The sequence below is a fragment of the Condylura cristata genome, unplaced genomic scaffold, assembly GCF_000260355.1.
Source record: "Condylura cristata isolate star-nosed mole 26May11 unplaced genomic scaffold, ConCri1.0 scaffold00006, whole genome shotgun sequence".
NCBI lineage: Eukaryota > Metazoa > Chordata > Mammalia > Eulipotyphla > Talpidae > Condylura > Condylura cristata.
The window spans coordinates 16,870,786-16,894,586 of record NW_004567107.1 but is presented as its reverse complement, the minus strand read 5'-3'; the positions used below and the strand labels follow the sequence as shown (position 1 = coordinate 16,894,586).

General features: G+C 37.6%; 1 protein-coding gene across 3 annotated transcripts in view; it reads left to right on the top strand.

Annotated features, from left to right (window-relative positions):
- The window catches only part of MUSK (muscle, skeletal, receptor tyrosine kinase), a 71,532-nt gene extending 48,966 nt beyond the window's left edge, over positions 1-22,566 (top strand). For 2 of the 3 annotated variants that reach the window (XM_004677441.1, XM_004677440.1), the window contains 6 exons: positions 7,077-7,083; positions 13,798-13,973; positions 18,062-18,263; positions 19,229-19,420; positions 20,587-20,735; positions 21,877-22,566. In XM_004677441.1, coding sequence (XP_004677498.1) covers positions 7,077-7,083; positions 13,798-13,973; positions 18,062-18,263; positions 19,229-19,420; positions 20,587-20,735; positions 21,877-22,559 — 1,409 coding nt within the window. In that variant the 3' untranslated portion in view covers positions 22,560-22,566. Of the gene's footprint in view, positions 1-7,076; positions 7,084-10,418; positions 10,683-13,797; positions 13,974-14,665; positions 14,690-18,061; positions 18,264-19,228; positions 19,421-20,586; positions 20,736-21,876 lie in introns of all 3 variants that reach the window. The other variant, XM_004677439.1, reaches the window with a different exon arrangement.
- Positions 22,567-23,801: the final 1,235 nt, after the last annotated feature.

Genomic DNA, 23,801 nt, shown 5'->3' with positions numbered 1-23,801 from the left:
ATGATTGTGTTAGGGGGTAAAGGATGCAAATGGAGTAAACAAGTGGGGTAAATAACAGAGTCTCTGCGTTGCAGGGCTCTTCATTGTAAAAGGCAATCAAGTCACCATCTGTGTTCGGCAGAAAGTATGTTCACTTGCAGAAACATAGACTAAGCACAGCAGGAAAACCAGAGAGGGAGAACTTAAGGGGAAACTTGGGAAAGAAGTTTAATTTGAGAAGGAAACAAGATATGAAATGAAAAGGTTGGATTTGGTCTAGAAAACAGTAAGTCAGCTGGCCAGGTTAGAATGGGAGAGAATGGGGCTGAGTAGAGAGTGGGGAGAAAGCATGAAAAACACAGTAGAGCTAGACTCTCCTAAAGAGTCTGAGTAGGCTGAATGTATTTTTCACCTGGTGGGTAGTCATTTAACTATTTTAAAGGAGAGAAGTGATTAGTTCAGATGTGGCTCTTATCAAGTGAACAGACATTGCAAGGTTGAGGACTGAGGATTTGACAAGCCCTCAAGAGGCTGTGTAAGGAGTATAAAAGTTAATGAAGGTCTGAACCACAGCAGTGGCAATTGGTACAGAAGGGAAAAGAGCAATACACAGGAACTATCAGAATAGAAATGAAAAGATTTCAAAGTCTTTGAATGTGATGATGTGGTAAAAGAATGAGCCGAACTGAACTTTTGAATGTCTCAACTTTTGAGGAAGATGTCAGGAAAATAACTTAAGTCAAAACATAAGTTCCTGAGAAGATTCAGGCGATGGTAGAATAACTAAATCTTTGATGACTTTGAATTACTTGAACCAATAAATGTGAATCCTTTTGTACACAGAAAAAATAATAGCCACTAAGATTAGTAAAGAGGGATTCCCTTGGGAAATTTCATTACATGCTACAATACACTTTTTTTTTTTTAACCAGTGATCTGTGCTTCTCAATATGTCTCACTGACAATGAGGAAACATGAAACTCCTGCATTTTTCCTAAAATTTCTTAGGCAGATCTAATGAAGGTGTTCTCATGACTGCAATGGAATAAGACCAGTTAAACCTATTGGATTCCCCATGAAGATGTTTCTGTCATCACTGAGGAAATGGCTTCCCAAAACTAGACCAATGTTCTAGGAAAGCAAAAACACGTTAGTGAAAAATGGACTATTGGAGTCATATTAATTCAGAATCATTTAAAAGAAGCATGGTCTAATGCTCTCCAACCTTTCAGCACATGGGTGTAGTTTCTGCTTTCAGTCCTTTGCCCTCTCATGGGCAAACCATAGATTTAAGTCAGACATGGCACCTCTCTCTGGGCATTCTGCAACCATCCCTTGTGTTCTGTAGTCAACAGTCCCCTTTGTCACATTCTTTGTATTTCACTTTGAAGCTTTTGCTCCATCTGTTTATTTACTCATCACAGCAGGAAAACTGGAAATGGAAAAATATTGTCTAAAGTAAAGACTATGTCTAATAATATTTCTAGTGTTTGAAGGAAAACAAAAAAATAAATATCAGCTTCATTTTCCCAAAACTCTTATACATGTATGCCCATGGTCTTATGTATTAGTTAAGAAATGTGATATACTTCTTTTTGAGCCATTTTTGTCTTTGGTTAGTCATCAAAGCATTCAGAAAACTTTTGGAAGCTCTCCTGTGAACCAGAAAGTTGTGTTTCCCATTCAGTCAGAACCCCAAAAGGCTCAAGTTGCAATTTAAACTCACCAGGATGCTGGCATTTAGCAAGATGCCTTTTCTGTCATCAGAACCCTTGGCCCCATGGCAGAGACCAGCAAGACAGTCCATGACCCCTATAATGATCATAGCCCTAAGAGCTAGAGGTCATCAAAATAGACACAGACATTAACTCTCCCAAACATTTAAGGAAGAATTAAAACCAACCCTTTTCAAACTCATACACACACACACACAAATATACACACATAATACTCACAAGCTCATTTTGTAAAGTCAGCATTTCCCTGATACCAAAACCAGATGAGGACACTGCAAGAAAAGAATATTGAAGAACAGTATCCATGATGAAGATAGATGCAAAAATTCTCAATATAATATTAGCATTATTCAGCTAAATCCAATAGCACATTAAAAGGATCAGAAACCACAATCAAATAGGTTTTCTTCTTGGGAAGCATGGTTGATTCATATATGCATTTCAACTGAATGTGTGACAATGCCACACATATTAATAGAAGTAAAAGTCACATGATCATTATATTAGATGTAAAAATAATTTGACAAAATACTTTCCTGATAAAAATGCTCAAAATTTGGGCATAGAAAATACATATCTCAACAGAGTAAAGGTCATATATGACAAACCTAACATATTCAATGATGGAAGGCTTAAGTGCCCCCACTAAGATCAGGAACAAAGGCAGGGCTCCTTCTGTCACCACTTCTGGTATACTGTCAGTTCTGGAAGTTCTAGTTAGAAAAAAGGGGGGCAAGGTGAGGAGAAATAAAAGGCATAAATTGGAAGAAGTGAAGTTGTCCTCTTCAGATAGCATCTCTTATATAGAAAATCCCATACTCTACAAACAAAAGACTATTACAATAAACAAATACAGTAAAATTGCAGAAGAAAAATCAACATACAGAAATCGTGTTTCTAGACACTGACAGCATTTGAAAAAAGAGTGAGGCAAATTCCATTCACAATAGCATCAAAGACAAAATACATAGGAATCAATTTAACCAAAGAAGGAAACCTACAGATTCTTACAGACTCTTACTAAAAGCAACACCAATAAAAAAGGAAAGAAACTCATGTCCATGGGTTAGAAGACTTAATATTGGTAAAATGTATAGTGTCCAAAGTTATCTACAGATTCAAGGCAATTGCTGCCAAAATTCCAAAGATATTTTTACAGAAAGAGAAAAAAATCCTAAAATTTACATGGAAGCACAAAAGACCATGCTAAATAACCAATACAATTCTGAGAAGAAAGAACAAAGCTTGAGACTGCACATCCTACAAAGCTATTTTAATTGAAACAATATTGTGTTGGCATAAAACAGACACAGAAACCAATGAAACACAAACGAAAGCATAGAAATATTCTCTCCCCGCACCCTCTTATGTAGCCAACTAATATTAAATAAGGAGACCAAGAAGACACAATGGGGAAGGATTGTATCTTCAATAAATAGTATTGGAAAAAACAGACAACATAAAGGAAAGTGAAATTGGACTCCTACCCTACACCATAACAAAAATTATTTCAAATGGATTAAAGATTTGAATTTAAGACTTGAAACAATAAAACTCCTAGAAGAAAACATAAGGAAGAAGTTACTTGACAATGGTAAAGAACACCAAGAACAATCCACAAAAATAACAATTAGTAAGTGAGACTTAGAGGAAACTAAACCACTTCTGCACAGCAAAAGAATTAGTCAACAAAATAAAGACAACATACTAATGGGAGAAACTATTTGAAAATTAAATATCTGATAAGGAGTTAATATCCAAAATATATAACAATACTTACTTCTCCCCAACCCCTTTCCATCATCACCATAGTCCCCCACATTCCTCTCCCCTTCTTATCCCTCTCTGTTCACCTTTGCTGTAGGATCTCTCTGGTTAATAATTGTCTGTTTGTTTTTGTATTGTTCTGTTGGGTTTTGTATTGTAGTAACAGTACACTCCCCCCCCCTGTCTTATTTGGTTCTCTTAAATTCTTCCTATCAATAAGAAGTGTGAACTTGGTTAACAGTAACATTTTATACTAATGTACTAACTTCATAGTTTTTCTGTAAATTTAAAACTACTCAAATTAAAGCCTAACAAAAACCCTTTAAAAATATCCAAAATAGGCCCTCCCTGGTGGCTCAGTGGGTTAAAGCACAGCACTAAGAGGCTTGAGTCTCTTCCACATGAGTTCGATTCCCGCCTGCCCTGGAGGTGACCACATGGCGTGGCAGACCTCTCCTGACCCACCCGCTGCTCCCCTCAGCAGTGTACTTCTTCGATCTGCCTGTTCTGCACACCCCACTCTGTCTCTGGTAAATCCTCTCACCCTCCGCATCTCTGGCCTGTACCCCAGTTCTGTATGAATAAATAAATAAATCTTTAAAAAAATATATCCAAAATATATTAAGAGCTCACACAACACAATAATAAAAATATCAATACAATTAAGAAGTGAACAGAGGAACTAAATGCACATTTTTCCAAAGAGGACATACAAATGGCCAGTGGGTACATAAAAAGATGTTTGGCATCACTAATCATCAGGAAAATACAAACAGAACCACAATGAGGTTAGAATGGCCTGTTAGAATTGTCACCATCAAAAAGACAAGAAATATACCTGTTGGTGAGGATGTAAAAAGGGAACTCTTGTGGACTATTAGTTGGTGCAATCACCATAGAAAACAGTGTGACTGACTCCTGAAAAAGTTAAAAATAGAACTACCATACAATCCAACAATTCTGCTTCTAGGTATATATCCAAAGGAAATGAAAACATATTGAAAGAATGTCTGTACTCCCATATTCACTAAACATTGTTTAAGACAAAGAAACAATTTATTTCCATTGAAATGTGGCATATATACAGTAGAATATTTTCAGCCACAAGAAAGAAGGAAATCCTGTCATTTGTGACAGTGTGGATGGACCTTGAAGGCATTAAGCTGAGATAAATGAGGTAGAGAAAGACAAATACTATATAATATCACTTATTTATGAAATCTAAAAAGCCAAACTTATAGAAACAGAGAGCAGACTGTTAACCAAGGACCTGGTGGTAGAAGAAATGGGGAGACATTAGTCAAAAGGTACAAATTTCCACTTACAAAGTGAATAAGATCTGGGGATCTAATTAATGTATATGTGGTCACTGTAGTTACTAATGTTGTATTACATAGTGAAAGTTGCAAAGATAGTAAATCTTAAATGTCCTCATCATGAAAAATAAACAGTCATAAATATTGTGATGAAAGTGTTAGTTAATGCCATGTTGGCCATCATCTTGCCATATATAAGTGTGGCAAGCCAACCCTTACTTTATATACCTTAAACTTATACAGTACATGGTAACTATATTTTAGTCAAGCTGGGGCTTGTGGGAAAAGACACAGGGATTCAGTCAAGGAAAATACATGTTTGTATTTCTCATTCTCTACAACTCTTGTAGGTCCAGTCTCAGGGTATGGGAATGAATCTGTGGTCACTCTCATCCTCTAACATCGGCCACTTCCCATTGTTCCAAAACACCCACCTATGCAGTGCCTCTTCTTTTAGGGTGTGGGGGGGGTTCTGGTTACTAAATTGAAATGCAAATAAATATATATAGCATGGCCAAAATCTAATGAGGGTAGTGTTGAAGTTGCTCATCCGCCCCCAAAGGGACCACATTGCTTTATTTTTGATACTCTAAAGGCATTGATGTTTCACAGTATTACAGAAAAAAAAAAGATACTTCTGTGTTCCCTAATTGATCTGGCTAATTGATACACTGCCAGGTCTCATACCTTCTCCTGTCTTATACTCACAGTCCTAAGTATCCTCAGTGGTATCTCCAATTAGGAGAGGAGGTGATGAGGCAGGACCCCCCTATATACTCAGTGACTGAGCACAATAGGTAGAAAGTGTTCTTATCTACAAAACAGACACCAACCCTTGCATTTCAAGGTAGCTTTATCTGCTTTTAAATTGATGAAAAGTGTTTAATTTTGTTCTTCACAAAGAGGAAATGAGTAAATGAGTAACAGCCAGTGGCCACACTAAATGACCAGCAGCTGTTCTGCAGTGAGGCGTAAGACGTAAGCATTAACTCTTTTATAGTTGGGCAGCTTTCTTACATTAGTGTCAGTGTGTGTCTTAGAAGAGAGCCAAAGTTTCACTTACTTTTTGAGGTAATTTTAAAGAGACTGTAAATATTGGGAAGCTTAAAAAATCTAGTTGGGAGGTAAAAGTAGCCATTTATACTTGGATCTTGGAACCCTTCCCTGATCCTCACGCCCCCCCACCCACCCACCCTACCATGGAATGAAAATATCCTCTGCTTCTCTGAACATTCTTCAGGTGACCCAAAATTGTTACTGACCCTTCCAAATTACATACATTTTTCTGGAAGGATTTTGTGATATCTTTTTCCATCTGTTCAAGCCACAGGGCAGGAGTTTTGAGTCATCTAGGTGCCTTGTGTAGGCTGGTTTCTAAATCTCACCTTCACACTCTTTGAATGTAAAGTTCAAAAAGTCATAAATAGTCACACACCCGAGCTTACAACAGCCTACAGTGACCAACACCAGCTAATGTAGAAGGGAATTAGCAGAAATATAAACTCGTAGTTCACATGGTTTTGCAAGATTATTGACTTGTCAGGGCAATTCATTTTAGAACTCTTTAAAATGCCAACAGCAGGGCCCTCCCTGGTGGCGCAGCAGTTAAAGCACAGCACTAAGAAGCTAAAGCCACTTCTGCATGAGTTCGATCCCTGCCCCAGAGGTGATCCACATGGCATAGCAGACCTCTCCTGACCTGCCCACTGCTCCCCTCAGCAGTGCACTTCGTCTGTCGGACTATTCTGCTCCCCACTCTGTCTCTGATGAATCCTCTCATCACCGCTGCACCTCTGGCCTGTACCCCAGTTCGTATTCATAAATAAATCTTTTTAAAAATTAAGTATTTTAAGATGGTGACAGCAGAGGCTGTGTGCACAGGTCACTGGTCCACAAAGCCAGCATGTCTGTGAAATGACCATCCTGTCTCCTCTGCTCACCTGTCTGGCTCTCCCAGCGTAATCTTCTTTATACAGAGTCCCTTCATAACAGGGTAAAATTTGGAGCTCTGACATTGGACTAATGATGTGCATGGCTCGCTCAATTTAAAAAGGAGAACTCAGTCCCTGGGGACACTCAATATTTTATTAATCTCTTTTTCTAAATCTGCCTTTTCAATACAGCATCTTGCCTCCTGGCAGGAGAGAACTCTTCAGAAACTTAGCTCATATAGGTATCAAATTATCACTTGCAAACCATAAGATAAAAATGCACTAACTATTGTTTCTTTTCTCCCTTTAATCTCATTTCCTGTGGGCACTTTCTTTCCTGTTAACAGAATGGAGGTAAGCTGTTATTACTATATTAATGCTTTACTTTGTGTTTGGCATGCTATTTGTTTTCTGAATACTGTAAGTTCAGATTATTTCTAATTTCAAAGACTTTTAATACTATTACAAGATGACAAAGATGAAGACAGATAAAATCCATTGAGTATTGTATCAGGCACTGTGCTAAAAACTACATATGCATTATTTAAACTTCTGCTCAATGAAATAGCAACAATGTTTTATCCCTATTGTACAGGAGAAAAAGGAAGAGAATGTCTTTGGACAGCAAATTGCTGACTCCTTAACTTCCCTATAGCTGTAACTTCTAAATAAGAAAGTTTTACTTTGTTATATAACATTTTGCAAACAGAGTGATTTATTTGCATGAAATTGACTTTAATAAAAAATCTGTGCAGTGTGGTTAACTTTTTATCTAACTTTACCGATGATGAAACAGATTCAGAGTGATTAATCAATAACAGGAATAATGATAATAGCAGATAATTTTTTGTGGCACATTTTACACTACATATTATCACTTCAGCAACTTTATGGGGCAAAAACTATTACTGTTGCTGTTTTTTACATGAGCAGCAAGGGTTGGCCAGCCCATGTAGCTAGAAACCTACAGAGCAAACTCTCAAGGACTCAGATTCATAAACTACCACATTAATCCAGGTAGCACAACTGAGCAAGACCTAGAACTCTTCCTATTGTTTCTAATTCCATGAAATTACATAATTAATTGCATAAGAAAGTTTGACCTAAATCTTAGCTAGCTTCATATAGTCTCAATGCCTTGACTTACCAGACAATAGCCATTAGGATTTAAATGGCCATCACAGTTCTAAGAGACAGACTCTATTGGATTACTGAGAATGTTTTAACCCCAGAATCTGCAGTTGAACATCTGAATGTATCCTTGAGCAAAGAATTATTTGTTCAAAAGGGGTAAATATCTCCCTTATCAAAACTGGAAGATGACATTTTAAAATGTTCTACTGGATGTGAATTGTACAGGTTAAAGCAGAGATTTTTAAAAAGCAGGGGGAGCACAGAATCTTTTAAATATTCCATTTAACCAAGCAGAGCTGTCGGTTATAAAAGAAATCAAAAGGGGGACTTGTGATGAAATACCCATGCTTGCCCCTAAAAACAGAAACCTTACAAAAGGGGAGGCCAGCCAGGTTTAGTTTGTTGGGAGCCTAGAAAGGGACAGGTTCCACGTGCAATATTAACTAGCACTTTAGGAGATAGTCTGGCAGATCATCCAAAATAACCAGCATTCTGTGAACAGATCCCTGTGACCTCTGCCCCACTGTTGGAATGAGCAACAGGACCAGCTGTTTGTTTCTGGTCTTGTTCTATCAGTAGTCTCAAGGGCTGCACTTGGAGAAACAAGACTTTAGGTGATTGGGGAGGGGTCTTACCACTGTCAAAAGACAGACTAGCATCATAACCCTTCCCACTTTGTTCTCACACTCCTCTCCCCCTCTGGTAGCCTCAGTTCTAAAATCACATTTCTAGGATTTGTTACTGGTTTGGCTCTGTCTGACTCTGTTTTTTTCTCTACATCCCACATATAAGTGACACAACTGGGTATTTGTATTTCTCCTTCTGACTTAATTTGCTTATCATGATTTCCTCCAGCTCCATAGATTTTTGTCACAAAAGGCAATTGTTTATCCTTTTTAACAGCTGAGTAATATTCCATTGTATATATATACCACATCTTCCGGGTTCACTCATCTCTTTTGGGGTACTTAAGCTATTTATTAACTTTGCTACTGTAATTAGTGCTCTTTAATTCTACAATGTGAAAGATAGGATTATTTATATGAGTTTTTTATTATTGCTGATGTGGGCCTGTATTGCTATGTGCTACTCTCTCAGTACCACTTTTGCTTTGCCTTCCAGTAAGTTCTGGAAGGCTGTGTCCCTCATTATGATTCATTTTGAGTTATTTCTTAATTTCTTCATTACAAATCCACATATTGGAGGTTTTTCCTGCTTTATTTTTATCATTGATTTCTAATTAGATACCACTGTACCAGAGAAGATGCTGTCATCTTGCAGTTTTAATAAGGAAGATCTTTACTCCATCTGAACAAAAGCTCCTTTGCTCAATTTGTTTATACTTGTCTTGTGCTCAAAATGTGCTCAACCCTGGAGAATGTCCCAGTGCACTTAAAAAGAACGTATATTCAGCTTTTTGATGTTCGGCCCTATACATTTTGATTAATCCCACGTGGTTTAATTCTTTAAGGCTATTGTGCTATGTATTTTCTGTCTGGTTGATCTGTCTGTTGGTAAAAGTGGGGTGTTGAAGTCCCCAGTTACTAATGTGTTTTGCCCAATATCTGTTTTCAGAGTTGTTATTAATTGCCTTATATATTTTGATGCTCTTTTGTTTGGTGAATATATGGATATATGCTGTAGTGTTCCCTTAATATATCATATCCAGCTTGTTGTTGTTACATATTTTAGCTGAAAACCTGACCTCATGCTTTATTCTCCCTACATTTTTGTTTTTATTCTTTAATGGATTTCTACTAAGAGATTTAAGTAAGAAAATATGACATAGAAGTTATTGCAAAGATATGTATGTGCTCAAAATTTAGGCAGTTAACTCATAGCAACTAAACTGTTCATAAAGCTTTTGAATTAAATTATACTCAGTCATTTGTTAATCATGATGAATGTTTTCTAGATGCATTTATTTGCTTATGTCAGCTTATCTATAAGAAATATGTGAGGCAGCGCAAATAAGAATAATCAAATTCACTAACAATATAAATAATAAACATTCTCAAATCCATTTAGTGCTTGATAGTTTCTAAAACTCTCCACTTCTGGGGCCCTCCCTGGTGGTGCAGTGGGTTAAAGCACTGCACTAAGAAGCTTAAGCCACTTCCTCATGAGTTCGATCCCCTGGAGGAGATCCACATGGCGTGGCAGACCTCTCCTGACCCGCCCGCTGCTCCCCTCAGCAGTGTATTTCGTTGTCTGCCTGTTCTGCTCCCCACTCTGTCCCTGGTGAATCCTCTCACCCTCCTCATCTCTGGCCTGTACCACAGTTCTGTATGAATAAATAAATAAATCTTAAAAAAAAAAACTCTCCACATCTGTTATCACATCTGATCTTCATAATAGCCCTCTGGAGTAGCCAGAGGTGATATAATTGCAGCTGAAAATGAAGACAATATTCACGTGGAATGTTTCAACCAATTTGCTAGTACAATTGTCTCCTATTTCTGTGATGCAGATGTGGAAACAATCTTGTAGTTAAAGAAAAAAAGACAGCTAAGAAATAGCATGTGATTGAAAATATTTTTCATTGCTTCTTTCAGTAAACCACAGAAAGATAACAAAGGCTACTGCACTCAGTACAGAGGGGAGGTGTGTAATGCTGTTCTGGCAAAAGATGCTCTTATTTTCTTCAACAACTCCTACACTGACCCTGAGGAGGCCCAAGAACTCCTGGTCCACACTGCCTGGAATGAGCTGAAAGCAGTGAGCCCGTTCTGCAGGCCAGCTGTGGAAGCTTTGCTATGTAACCACATCTTCCAAGAATGTAACCCTGGAATAATGCCTGCTCCTATACCCATCTGCAGGTAAAATTTAATAATGCAAATAAATGAAAACATTTCATTTGTCTATCTGCAAACAGGAAGCATTTTCAAGGAAAAGTTGTCATGTATAATCATAAAGGAAATAGCTAGCTTTTTTTCAAAATAGAAAGTAATTAATTGGACAAAATTACTACCATTATCATATGACTGAAGAGCTGTGAGTTTCTAGAAAATATCACTGAAGGTATAAATATCTCATTAGCTTTGTTTTTTAGTATTCACATTATCATGATATTTATAAAATCCCTGTTTTCTATGAAACAATAAACAAAATCTCAAACTAACATGGACCTCATTTGGTAAGCCAAAATTTAAAATGAGACATTGCAAGTGTTACAGCATTATTTGCCAATAAATATGAGATCATGTCGAGCATTTCAGAATATTATTTTGAGGTACATTCCACACACTATTCTAATTTAGACATTGACCTCTTGTCTTACTTGGGATTAGATGTTGGAATTGGGCAAATAGATTATAAATAGATACCTGCTTAAAGGCACACCCTTTAAACTTTGAAATTTATAAATCCACAGTCAATGATTCTTAATTTCATTATTAAGTATAAAAAAATCAATATGATTTTTAAAATTTCAAATTATGAATTGTTTGTACTACTTTCTAGATGTATGTAATCTTGGCTAGACCTTAGTTTCCTTATCTGCAAATTAGACTCGAAGGGATTATAATACCGCTGCATCCATGATATATAGAGTGAAACTGGATACTTAAGTTTTCCTTTAAAGAAATCAAACTTACACCTCTGTTTTGATAAAACCAGGAACAATTACAGCACTGACTACAATATAGTTGTGGTACTGATTTCAGTGTCCCCAAAATCTAGAGGCGCAATTATTTCTCATATACCTTGTTTTAATAAAGGTGCTATTAATTTCCTGAGAATTTAACAAATGAGAGTTGTACTATGTAATTTGGGGGTGATTTTAATCAGATTTTTGAAAATATTATATTTTTATTGTGCTATCTAACTGAAAGAATTATGATTTACCAAAAGTAAACTGAACCTCTTTTGAACATATAATTCCAGGAGTTTTGACAAAGGTATTCAACACATAGCCTCAATCAAGACAATATTTTCAACACCCACGAAGCTCCCTGGTCCTCATTTCTAATGAATCCCCCACTATCTCCTAGAATCATACTATTCACACTGTCTTGTGTCTGACTTTTTTTATTCAGCACAATGTTGGCTATCACCCACATTGCTGAACCTAGTGAAAGACCAAACTGATGCCTTGACAGGCTTCAGAATGCTTCTAAACAAGCCAGGCCTGTGTTTGGTTATCAACAAGGCTCCAAGGCCGAGTTTAGCTGTAAAAGTCCTAATCTTGCTCATCCCATCGCAACAGCCAATTAGCAAGTAGGCAAGCGACCAGTACATATCAGGAAAGCACCAGATGTCCTAAGGTATGCGGGCCGAGTAGCGAAGGTCACATCTTACATGCATAGACCAACTTGGTTAAGACAAGATAACTTTGTTCAATGTCCACCAATCAATATACTGCTGAGCTAAAACTCCCTTCTGCTGGGCTGAAACTCCCCCTCTTCTGTAATAAAAACCCTGCCTTCTCTGAGCTCGGGGCTCTCAACTTCAGCCGCTGTGTCGGTGCATGTTCGAGCCCAGGCGGAAGCCTACAATAAAGACCCTCATGTGCTTTGCATCAGAATCTGCTCCTTGGTGGTCTTTGGGAAACTCGAAATCTGGCACAACACTAGTAGTAGTTCGCTGCTTTTTGCTGCTGTTTTTCCTTATTTGGGTAGCTGGGATGGAAATAGGAAAAGGTGAAGGAATAAAGATGGCAATCAGCTCTTGATGCTGCCTAAGACTCTTCAAGCAATTACTGTGTATGACCACAGTATAAAAAGAAAAATTAGTACAGAAATATCAACTCGAGTTGACTGACTCATTAATGACAATAAAAATTAGGCCCATCTCTAGGTATAAAGGAACATCTAAAAAATATATATTCTTGCATTTGTTGGTTATTTCCAGTTTCCTTTGCTACTTATGGAGAGGAAATAAATCTCATCAATCATGACTCATTAGTCCTTGTCAGCAATGAGGTAATTTTTCTATTATATTTGTTGACAAGTTATTACTGGCATACAATAAGACCATTGTATTTTATCATATTTATCTATGTATCAACCACTCTACAGAGTTCTATTAGACCTTTGACAAATAGTCTTTTGATTCCTCTATCAGCCTACAGTGCAGCCTATAAATAATGATAATCAAGTCCCCTCTGTCATAAGTGAACTTTTGGAAATGTTTACCAAAATTAAAATTGAATTTTATCTTTGCATGCTAGCACAAAATAAATGTACTGAGTAACTTTCCAACTTGTATGTCCTAGATTGGGTTACGTGCCACAGATGTCCTTTTGAAGGTACAAAGTAACTTACCAGTTTTGTTTCTTTAGAAGAAAATCTCGCTCCCCAAAGAGAAAAAAAAAATCCCTTCCTTTGAGATTTCAATATTGGAAGTATTCAAGTAGTATAGCTGAAGCATGCAGAGAACCTGACTATTCCACTAGCCCTGAGATTGTAGGAAAACCTCTCATACTGGAAATTGATGAACCATGGTGCTTACTCCTGTACTGTACCAATCACTTTTTATTGTGTTTTGTATTGAAATATCAACTTTTCCATCCTTGCTAGTGTTTTGACAGTCTAGTCACCATAGCCACCCCCCATATTCTTCCATTATTGTTCTCTGTGCTTTCCTCCACCACCACCCCCAAGTTTCAATTATTTTGATAAGATGTTGAAATGAGATATAGGGGGGATTCCTATGGCATTTTTAAATTCCTCTGGAACTTGAAAGTTCTTTCCCCTAGTCACATTAAATATGTTTAGAAGTAAAACCAGATAGCACTGCATCTCACAGGGCAAAACACTGTCCCCCCAAAAGTCTCACATAATTTACAATACAGGGGTCCTTTCAAAACTCCTTGTATGAGAACAAACCATGTCCCATGATGATGTTTTCAAAATATAAAATTTAGGCTCTGCCACAAAGTTGGCTTAACATGCTGTAATTCATCAAGTTTTGTTCTCCACTAAAATATTTTAGGGAATACTGCCTGGCAGTGAAGGAGCTCTTCTGTGCAAAAGAATGGCTGGCAGTGGAAGAAAAGATCCACAGAGGACTCTACAGATCTGGGATACATCTGCTCTCTCTGCCAGAATGCAGCAAGCTTCCCAGCATGCACTGGGACCCCACAGCCTGCACCAGACTGCCTTATTTAGGTAACAGAGTTCTTTCAAAATTTTGGAGGTTAAAAGAAATCTGAGGCAAAGTGTGAACTTAGATCTCCTAATATTTCCAGACACTTCTAATTTTTGTTTTGAACTCTGCCTTCTTTAGTTACTTAATAACAGGATTCTAATGCTACCCTAACACACAGGTTAGCATAAGGATTGATGTCATTTGTTGCAAAAAAATTGAAGAGCACTTTTCTTTTTTAATGAATAATATAATAGTTTGAAGAGCACTTTTAACTACTGCTTGAGGTCTTATTTCCTAACAGATCTTATGAGAGAGCTTGTAACATTTTCTGGAATGTGCAGTGAAAGAGCTAAGACATCTTATATATTGTCAGAGGAGAAGAATAAAGGAATAAAATCCTCTCACTTAGCCAATGGAACAGATTTTCAAGCATGCTAAAATAAGCCACATGTTTGAAAATGCTGACCTCACAAAACAAAGCCGAATCTCTGCATGTTGCTTTCATGAACTTCTTTTGTAAGGAGCTTTGCTGTCAGCCCTAACAGCTGGTTTAATTTCAACAACGCAATCCTTTCACATTCGAATGCAAAGAATGTTTCCCACTTTTATATGAAAAAGCTGAAAGAGAACTTGCATTGCTTAGCACTCTCCACAGACTAGATGAGGTATCTGAATGCTCATTTAAAACCACTTTTTATCCTTTCCCCCTCAGATTATAAAAAAGAAAACCTAACAAGTAAGTAATTTTGTTTGTGCCTTTAAACCCAATGTGTATGTAACTGGATTCATGCATGTGTATTTACACTCACATTTCATGATGTCAGGAACAGAATGTTCTACCACTTACAAAGAAGGCTGTTTTTTTTTTTTTTTCACTGTTCTCACCCTGGGTAGAACATGAGTGAAGATCATTGGAGAAGCTTATAGTTTTAAGTAGCACACAGAGCTCACCATATTTAGAGAATGATATAAATAATACCTCCTACCTCAAGGTGATCAACTTACTTTACTTTATCTTTTCTATGGCTGGAGTGTGAGCCAAAGCGAAAATACCACCTTTTGACTTTGTACTCATGATTTTTGTATCATCTCATTATTTAGAGCTGGAAAAAAGTATTTCTTCCTGGATCCAATTCATGACCTTTGTGACAACAGATCCTTCTTTTGGAAAAACAGGTGTTTTTGAGACAGCTAATCTCAGAACTATAAAGTTAAAGGTTTTTAACAGAGGCCCTCTCAAATCCCTAGGAAAGAATTGAAGGTTTCTTGACAAGTGATGTCCTATAACTAAGTTGTGTCAGATGGTGCTTGAACCCAGCAGAATGCAGAAATCTTCTAAATGAAATTAGAAAAGGTTTCATGTCAACTTCCTCGGACTTGAGTGCTTCAAGGCTTAAATCAGCTTCATTTCCTATGACACATATCCCAGGCTAATCACCTCTGCACTTGGTTCAGTGCCAACATTGTTCCCCCTTACTTAGGGAGCTAAGATTTGGAGTAGTCAAAGATGGCTTGCTGGTACTTACACAACTGCTCAGAGTTAGTGAACGAGCAGCTATGGAAAGCACTAAAAAGTTGTTATTCTGGAAATGTGTCAAATAGTTCTTCTGAAATTGAAGGAATGAAAAAGAAATGTTTCAGCTGTTGGTCCTGAAGCCATCCAAGTTTACCATGACTGGACTTGTAACTGATGACTGCGGTCTGTGTCGCGTTTCTGTGCATTCTCATTCGTTGTCAAGTATTCAGCAAGGTTTAATGTGAGGAAGGTGTTGAACTTTAAGTCTTAGTTTAGACAGGAATAACACACAATGGCCATATCCCTGCCTTTTACATTCACTATAAAGAATGGTGAGCAGGGGCCTCCCTGGTTGCGCAAGGGTTTACCTCTCAACACTAGGAAGCTGTCAAAAGTCACTATAGCACAAGCTTGTCCCCGGCTAGGGGGTTGACCCAGACTTCTGCCTCGCCCACTGCTCCCCTCAGTAGATCCATCTGTTCTGCTCCCCATTCTGTCTAGTGAATCCTCTTATCCCCAGCACCCCGGCCTGAACCCCAGTTCTTATATATATATATAAGTAAAATCAATCTTAAAAAAAAAAAGAATGGTGAGCAGCATAAATAAGCTGCAAAAATGAACTTCCTACCCTAAAAAATAGTTTTATGAAATCTTTGGTACATGTCAGCAAATGAACTCCAAATGTCATTAAGTAATCATTTCATCTGATCATCCAGAGAGGAATGTCTCAAAGTGTGATTCAAAATTGGTGGCCTACATTGGTACTTAGACTGTTCTCACTGCTTCTACTCCTCAGCTGAGAAGCCCCATATGGCCACCCTTCAGCTCTGCTTTGAGCAGTATCCTATTCAAATGAATTTAGGAATCTAATACAATGAAAGTTTTCTCATGACCTTGTGATTGTTTATTACTTACCTATTTTAAACCATTATTCTCTTAATATGTAGCAGTCAATTACAAATATTTTCATTTAAGATCCTTTTTATCTATGTTCTATAATTTACATACACACTTTTGTGCTAACACTCTCAGGTTATGATATTAATATTATAATAACTTTCTTAAATAACTTGAAAGATTTTTCTCCTACTGTAACACATTATAAAATAGGAACATTATATCTTCTGGAAGACTATATCCATAATTCAATAATGACTTTCATATTTCAAATTACAACAATATTCAAGTTTTCTAATTCTTCAAATTTGATACTTAATATGTCATTTTCCTTGAGACATAACTGCATAAAATGTTCATTTTCATTGAACATTGAATCTACTGTCATAACTCTTTTCTCATTCTTAATTTTGTATGTTTGTGCTTTTGTTATCTTTTTTAAAATTAAAATTCCACCAAATAGACTACTATATATTTGAATAAGACCTATTTTCCAAATTCTGTCATTTGTGGTATGTGTATTCTAACTTAATGATTTCTGCTTGTACTTGGCTGTTGTTTTACTTACCATTCTTTGTTTTCTGTAGTTTTGTCTCTTTTTCAGTGCCATGCATAATATATTTAGTTCATTCATTTTCATTCTTTTTATCTAAGGGAAAGAGACAATGCTATGAGTTCATCATTCGGCACAGCTTTGTCCAAACTGACTACACACTATTAGGAAATCATTTTCTCAACTGTAACTATTGCTACTTTTTACTCCTTGATTGAAAAGTTACTGAATTTTTCTAGTTTTAGATGCCCTATTGGATTTCATTTAATCTCTTGTTAATCACATTGTGGTTCGAGAATAGATCTGCTTAGTTTTTTGTCTTCTATTGAGATTTGCCTTTCTGACTTGAGAAAAGATTGTCAGTGTCCCCACAAATATTTGTAAGTAAGGTTCATTTTCTATTACTGGGGTACACATTTTCATTCTTAGCTAGTAAAACATTCTTGTTAATATATTGTTAAAAAATACCCATTTTGGGAGGGGGGCTATAATCAACCTATCAAAAGGATTTAGAATATAATAATTAAGATTGTTTTAATAAATATACAGTGGACTTTTCAACCCAAAAACAGTGATATGAGTATCATGCTTTGGTCTCCTGTAGTTGTGCAGATTTTACCGTGTTTTTATATTACATTGAACTTTTTCAGTAGGAATTCAACTTTAGGTGGACTAACTGCTACTCATTTGTGCTCTAATATTTCTATTTTTTATCTTCTTCTATTTTTTAAAATTCTGTTTGTAAATGAATAGTAAACGTGTATAAAAGCTAGCTTTGGACTATCCTGACCTCAAGTGTCCCTTCAGGAAATTATTTTATTTAATTACGTAATAATTTGTATAATTGTCAACAGGTCCTAAACAATAGGATGCAATGGGAAAAGCATAACCCAGGATTCAAATCTCCTTGAAAAAAATATTTCTTTTCTGAGTTTTACCTTTGAAATTACATGATTCTTAGATGCTGGATTTACTTACAACTGGATCTTATGAGATACCTACAATTGAACTTTACTGATATCTAAGCAGGAAGAATTTGATACACAAACACATTTTTTAATTTAGTTTACTGCTCTTTTAAATACATAAACTGATTCTGAAATGTTTAAGCATGAATGAAAACAATCCTCGTTTACTTACAGCATTCCCACCAATGACATCCTCAAAGCCGAGTGTGGACATTCCAAATTTGCCTTCCTCCTCCTCATCTTCCTTCTCTGTCTCACCTACATACTCCATGACTGTAATAATCTCCATCATGTCCAGCTTTGCAATATTTGTGCTGCTGACCATAACTACTCTTTATTGCTGCCGAAGAAGAAAACAATGGAAAAATAAAAAAAGGTGTGTATCTAGTTTAGCTATAATATTTGAAAATGTTCTAATTAATATTGGAATGGGGGATGGAAGGAGGAATATATAAATATATTCTAGTGCAAGCGTGTCCAGGATAGGCAGATTCACTGTATATTCAGGGAGATGAATCAAGTCAGGAGCTGCTGGTGGATATTACAGGCCTTTTAATGCTGGAGCTAGGAGCCAGGTAGGAAGGCTGGCTTGCAAGGAAAGGGGGTTGGGGGGAGGGCTGAACAGGGCACAAGGAAGAGGGGTGGGGCCGAGATGCTTGGGAGGCAATTTGAGTCCCCAACCCTCCCTCCAACCCCCTCCCCACCCCTCTCTGGGGTTCTCTCTGTCAGCGTTATTCTCAATGTGCATCTCATGGCCCTGCCTCAGAGTGTTCCTCCCTCTGTGTGGCCACCCCTGCCTTTATCCTGCTCCTCCAGGCACAGGTGTGATCATCTGCCCATGAGCACTGTGCTCTTTCTCCTTAATAACAGGTGCGGGAGCCCCTTTGCCCACGCCTCTTGGTCTAGGTGCAAAAAGGCTGATTTACTTCATTTACCCTACAGTATCTATGCCTACCTCACTACCTTTAAAATTAAGCACTCCATTATCTTTAAAAAATATATCACTGATTTTTTTTTTTTTGGCTTGACTTTGGCTTCATGTGTCTTAAGGTTGATTTTTCATCGCAGATAGAATCTAAATAGTCCTTTAGAAGAATATGGATCTCTGTGCCTTTCATCTTCTCCCTTAGTTCCATTGCCACTATGAGATTGGAGCATGATAAAATTCCTGAGATGTGCCTTGACTGCAGACCAAGCAAATTACTTTCTTGCTCTAAAACTGAGGATATTTGCCTGCTTTAGTATAATTGTCATGCTTCCTCCTAAGTGCCAGGTCTCTTTAGAACCAGTCTCCACACAGAGGTCTAAGCTCATTATAGGTCTTCCCTATCTTCCCTTCAGGGAATCAGCAGCAGTCACCCTCACTACCCTTCCTTCTGAGCTCTTGCTAGACAGACTTCATCCCAACCCCATGTACCAGAGGATGCCACTTCTGCTGAATCCCAAATTGCTCAGTCTGGAGTATCCAAGGAATAACATTGAATATGTGAGAGATATTGGAGAGGGAGCATTTGGAAGAGTCTTTCAAGCCAGGTAAAGTTACCCATATTAAAAAAAAAGAATCTCTCCATTGAAATGTTTGTCTGAAAAGTTGCCAGGTCATTTCCATGTTTACACAATACTTATGAGTTATCAAATTAGCTTATTTGTTATGTCATGAGCCCCTTATTTGTATTGAACGCTAGCTCTAAAATCTTAGTAATTTCTCCCCCACCCCTTTGCTGGAAACAGAGTTGTGTATAGAGAAAGAATATATAGTATTACATTTAAAGAAATAGTTTCTAGCAAATATAAGCATACTTCATTTATATAGTGTTCAAATCACAAGTAGGTAGCAATAGTTTAATCCAACTTTCTTTTCAGAAGATAATTTGTCACACATGTTTAGTCATCATTTCTTACATTGCTTTTAGATAGTAATTCTGATGTTATATTTATTCATTCACAGTTGACTTTGAAGTAGTGTTTCCATATAAGACCTCACAGCCTGACAAGTACAGATATCAAGTAGGAATTGATGGAATGGCAGGACAGAAAAAGGGAGAAGAGAAGTTAAAATGTTGGAAAACAATGTGTTTAAGAAAGGGGTTCACTTATAGGGGCAAGCCCGGTCCATTTAGTGTCATGTGTGAATTGCCATCAAATGTTATCTCTGGTGCAACCCCAGAGATCGGCAGCTGTGCAAGAAAGAGAATGTGGATTTGGTTTGAATCACCAACTGTCACTTTGGCCTGGAGTCCCAGGCAGAAGCCACCAGATCTCCTCTGGTGAGGAGATTACATGACTGATGAAAACCAAGTACTTATACTCAGAATCAGAAATCTGCAAGATACCAGTTTAGCTCTTTGGACATATAAAGATGAATGAATCATGGTCCCTGCCTTCAAAGAGTTCAGATTCTGGCCAGAGATTAAATAAGGGCTTAGGATGGTAATGAGCTTGTACCCTTTAGAATTCCTGTAATTTAGAAATAACTCCAGTGATTCATTAGAGCCAAGAATTTTAAATACAATTTACGGTAGACATCTTTTGGATTCTGTGGTTCTGGGACAGGTTGTGTTTATTAAGTGGGGTGATGGGTAAGAATATGAATAGGTATATGTGTGTGTGTGTGTGTGTGTGTATATACATACATGTATATATATATATATATAATGGTTCTGACCTTTGCTTTCTTTCTAAATAAATTGATCTCTCAGGGCTCCAGGCTTGCTTCCCTACGAACCTTTCACTATGGTGGCAGTGAAGATGCTCAAAGAAGAGGCCTCAGCAGACATGCAAGCTGACTTTCAGAGGGAGGCAGCCCTCATGGCAGAATTTGATAACCCCAATATTGTGAAACTCTTAGGTAGGAAAATACAAGTGAAGAAATAATTTCTATCAAAAAAAGATTTTCTACTCATTTCCCTCCTCAATATTTCCCTCATGCCTTTTCCTTAAACCCTTGATCAGATATATGTATATCATTTTTGTTATCAGGAAGTGGAAAATTTCATTATAAAATCTCAGTTCAAGAGATTTCAGTTTCTCAGAAAATGTGCTGTCATTTCTTTAATGTTTTCTCCAGTACATATAAGTATACTGAATGTTAAAATTCTTGGAATTAAAAACTAACACTAAGGTAAATAAGCCAACATAAGAAAATTCTTTATTGCTCTCCCTTTTTGAACAGACTTCTATTTTTTACCTTAAAACATAAGGTCTAATAATCTATTTTTACAGTGATGTGAATTTGTGCCCATTTGATCTAATATTTCAAGTTGTATGTAACTTTCCTCTCAAATTCAAACACTGCAAGATTTTCAGATTATCTAATAATGTTTTGTTGGCACTAAATCTGAGACTATGTTAAAATTTTTTCCATTCTTTCTAGAATGACCACTATAAAACCCAAGTTTCAAAACGTTTTTCTGCAGCAACTTGAACACTTAATCTAAGCTGTTGGATTGTTCTTGTTATCCTCTCAAAATTCCATGTGTCTTTCGTATTATCCTTCTTCTGAGAAGCAAGCAGAAACACAAGAGCAATTGCCTTATCCACTCAAAACCAGCATCCACTCACAAATCCACTCACCAGTTTTTTGTTTGTTTGTTTGTGTCTTTGAGCACTTGCTGTGCCAAACACATGGTAAGAATGTGGAATTGAAACGAAAATACGGTGCCGCCTCTCTTTTCAAAGTGCTAAACTGTTGGGGAAAAAACTAGTAAGTGGATGATTATAACATATCACGGTAAGTACTTTGCTAAAGGTTGGTAGAAAGAAAATCGGAGAGCAGGTGAGTCTGTCAGTAGCTAGGGTCGTTTAAGAGAAGCCACAAATAAGCTATACCTTACACGGTAAATACGAGATGTTTACAAAGAAATTGGGTCAGGCTGGGCTATGACGCTGTCAACAAAAACCAGATTTTCTGCCCAGTCCCTTACTTTGGGTGTCCTGCTTGCAGTGTGCTTTAGAAATTAACCTCTCAAGGGATGTTACTTTGTTTGCAGGCGTGTGTGCCGTCGGGAAACCCATGTGCCTGCTCTTTGAATACATGGCCTATGGAGACCTCAACGAGTTCCTCCGCAGCATGTCCCCTCACGCCCGCTGCAGCCTCAGTCACAGCGACCTGACCATGCGGGCCCCGCTGTCCAGCCCCGGCCCCCCGGCCCTGTCCTGCGCCGAGCAGCTGTGCATCGCCAGGCAGGTCGCTGCAGGCATGGCCTACCTCTCAGAGCGCAAGTTCGTCCACAGGGATCTAGCCACCAGGAACTGCCTGGTGGGTGAGAACATGGTGGTGAAAATTGCCGACTTTGGCCTCTCCAGGAACATCTACTCGGCGGACTACTACAAAGCTAACGAAAATGACGCTATCCCTATCCGCTGGATGCCCCCGGAGTCCATTTTCTACAACCGCTACACCACTGAGTCAGATGTGTGGGCCTACGGCGTGGTCCTGTGGGAAATCTTCTCCTACGGCCTGCAGCCCTACTATGGGATGGCCCACGAGGAGGTCATCTACTACGTGCGAGATGGCAACATCCTCTCCTGCCCTGCGAACTGCCCCCTGGAGCTGTACAATCTAATGCGCCTATGTTGGAGCAAGCTGCCCACAGACAGACCCAGTTTCACCAGTATTCACCGAATTCTGGAACGCATGTGTGAGCGGGCCGAGGGAACTGTGAGTGTCTGAGCTCGAAAAGGCCATCAGATGTGCTGACCTCAGACCCTATATATAGGCAGGGGCACCCATCAAGACCCAGCTAAGAAAGAATAATAGCAAACAGAAATGCATGGTTGCTAAGAACAACAAAGCACAGGGCCCGACCTACTGGAAGTCGGTGATTCCAGATGCAGGCTGGGAAATGTGTCAAGTTGCGGGAGATTACGATTCTTCCCCTCGGGGAAAGTTTGTATTGCATATTGTAGGGGAAAGGATGTCATCCTGATCACTTACTGAATTAACTGGCAGGAGAGGAAGCGTCTGCTGTATTAAATTTTAATATGAAATGTAGTTGAGAGCTTCCTTTTTAATAGAGTTCAGACTTGTCCATCGCGAAAGTCTCTCTCCCTGTGAAAATTTAGGTAAAGTACAGAAAATTAAAAAGAAGGAAAAGCCATTCATTGTCTCCCCAGCCAAACATGGGTGTTGATTGATTTTTAAAGAATTTCTTTCTTACCTTTAAGCATAATTTTATATTTGTATTCTACAGCGTTGTGGTTATACTTCATTGTGGAAATGATAGATCAACAAGGGTATATTCTTATTTGTAGTTTCCTTTTCCTGTCATGGTCCATCTTCTCAAAAGTTCTCCTTTACTGTGTACTTGTTACAGTTTTAATTTGATTACTTTATACCTAGCTTTTCTGAAAAAACTATTTGTGTCTTATTAACCTACCCTTTTCTTTGGTTGCTAATCTTTTCTTTGCTCTAATCTTTATTTCTTCCTGTTTCCAAAACTTATTGTTCTATTTTGGATATTTAAATATGTTTTATTTTTATTTCAGACAGGCAGTAAACACTTTAGAAGAAAGAATAATTTTTTTAATAACATTGTAGACTGGTATGTATATACCTTTTGCAAAGTATTAACATTTTCTTCCTACTTGCTTTGAAAGCCACACATTTCAAATTCTTCTTCCTTCATCTTATTGCTACAGTCTATTTGATCTCTTAAATCACAGTTTATAATGTGGGATTTAAGATGCTCTCATAGTTCCGAGTTATTCAAACTGGATGTTTTTGCGCATTCTGACATTTTTTAATAAACCAATTTCATAGGCAATAGAATTAATATAGTGTTGTTTACCAACTCTCTTGTCACTTTATATAATTCTTTTTTAAAAATCCTCTGAAGCTCAGATTCCTGATGCAGCTTTCTCAGTGGAGCTCTCGATAGTACATCTTTACCTAAGACCAAAATGAGTGATGTGT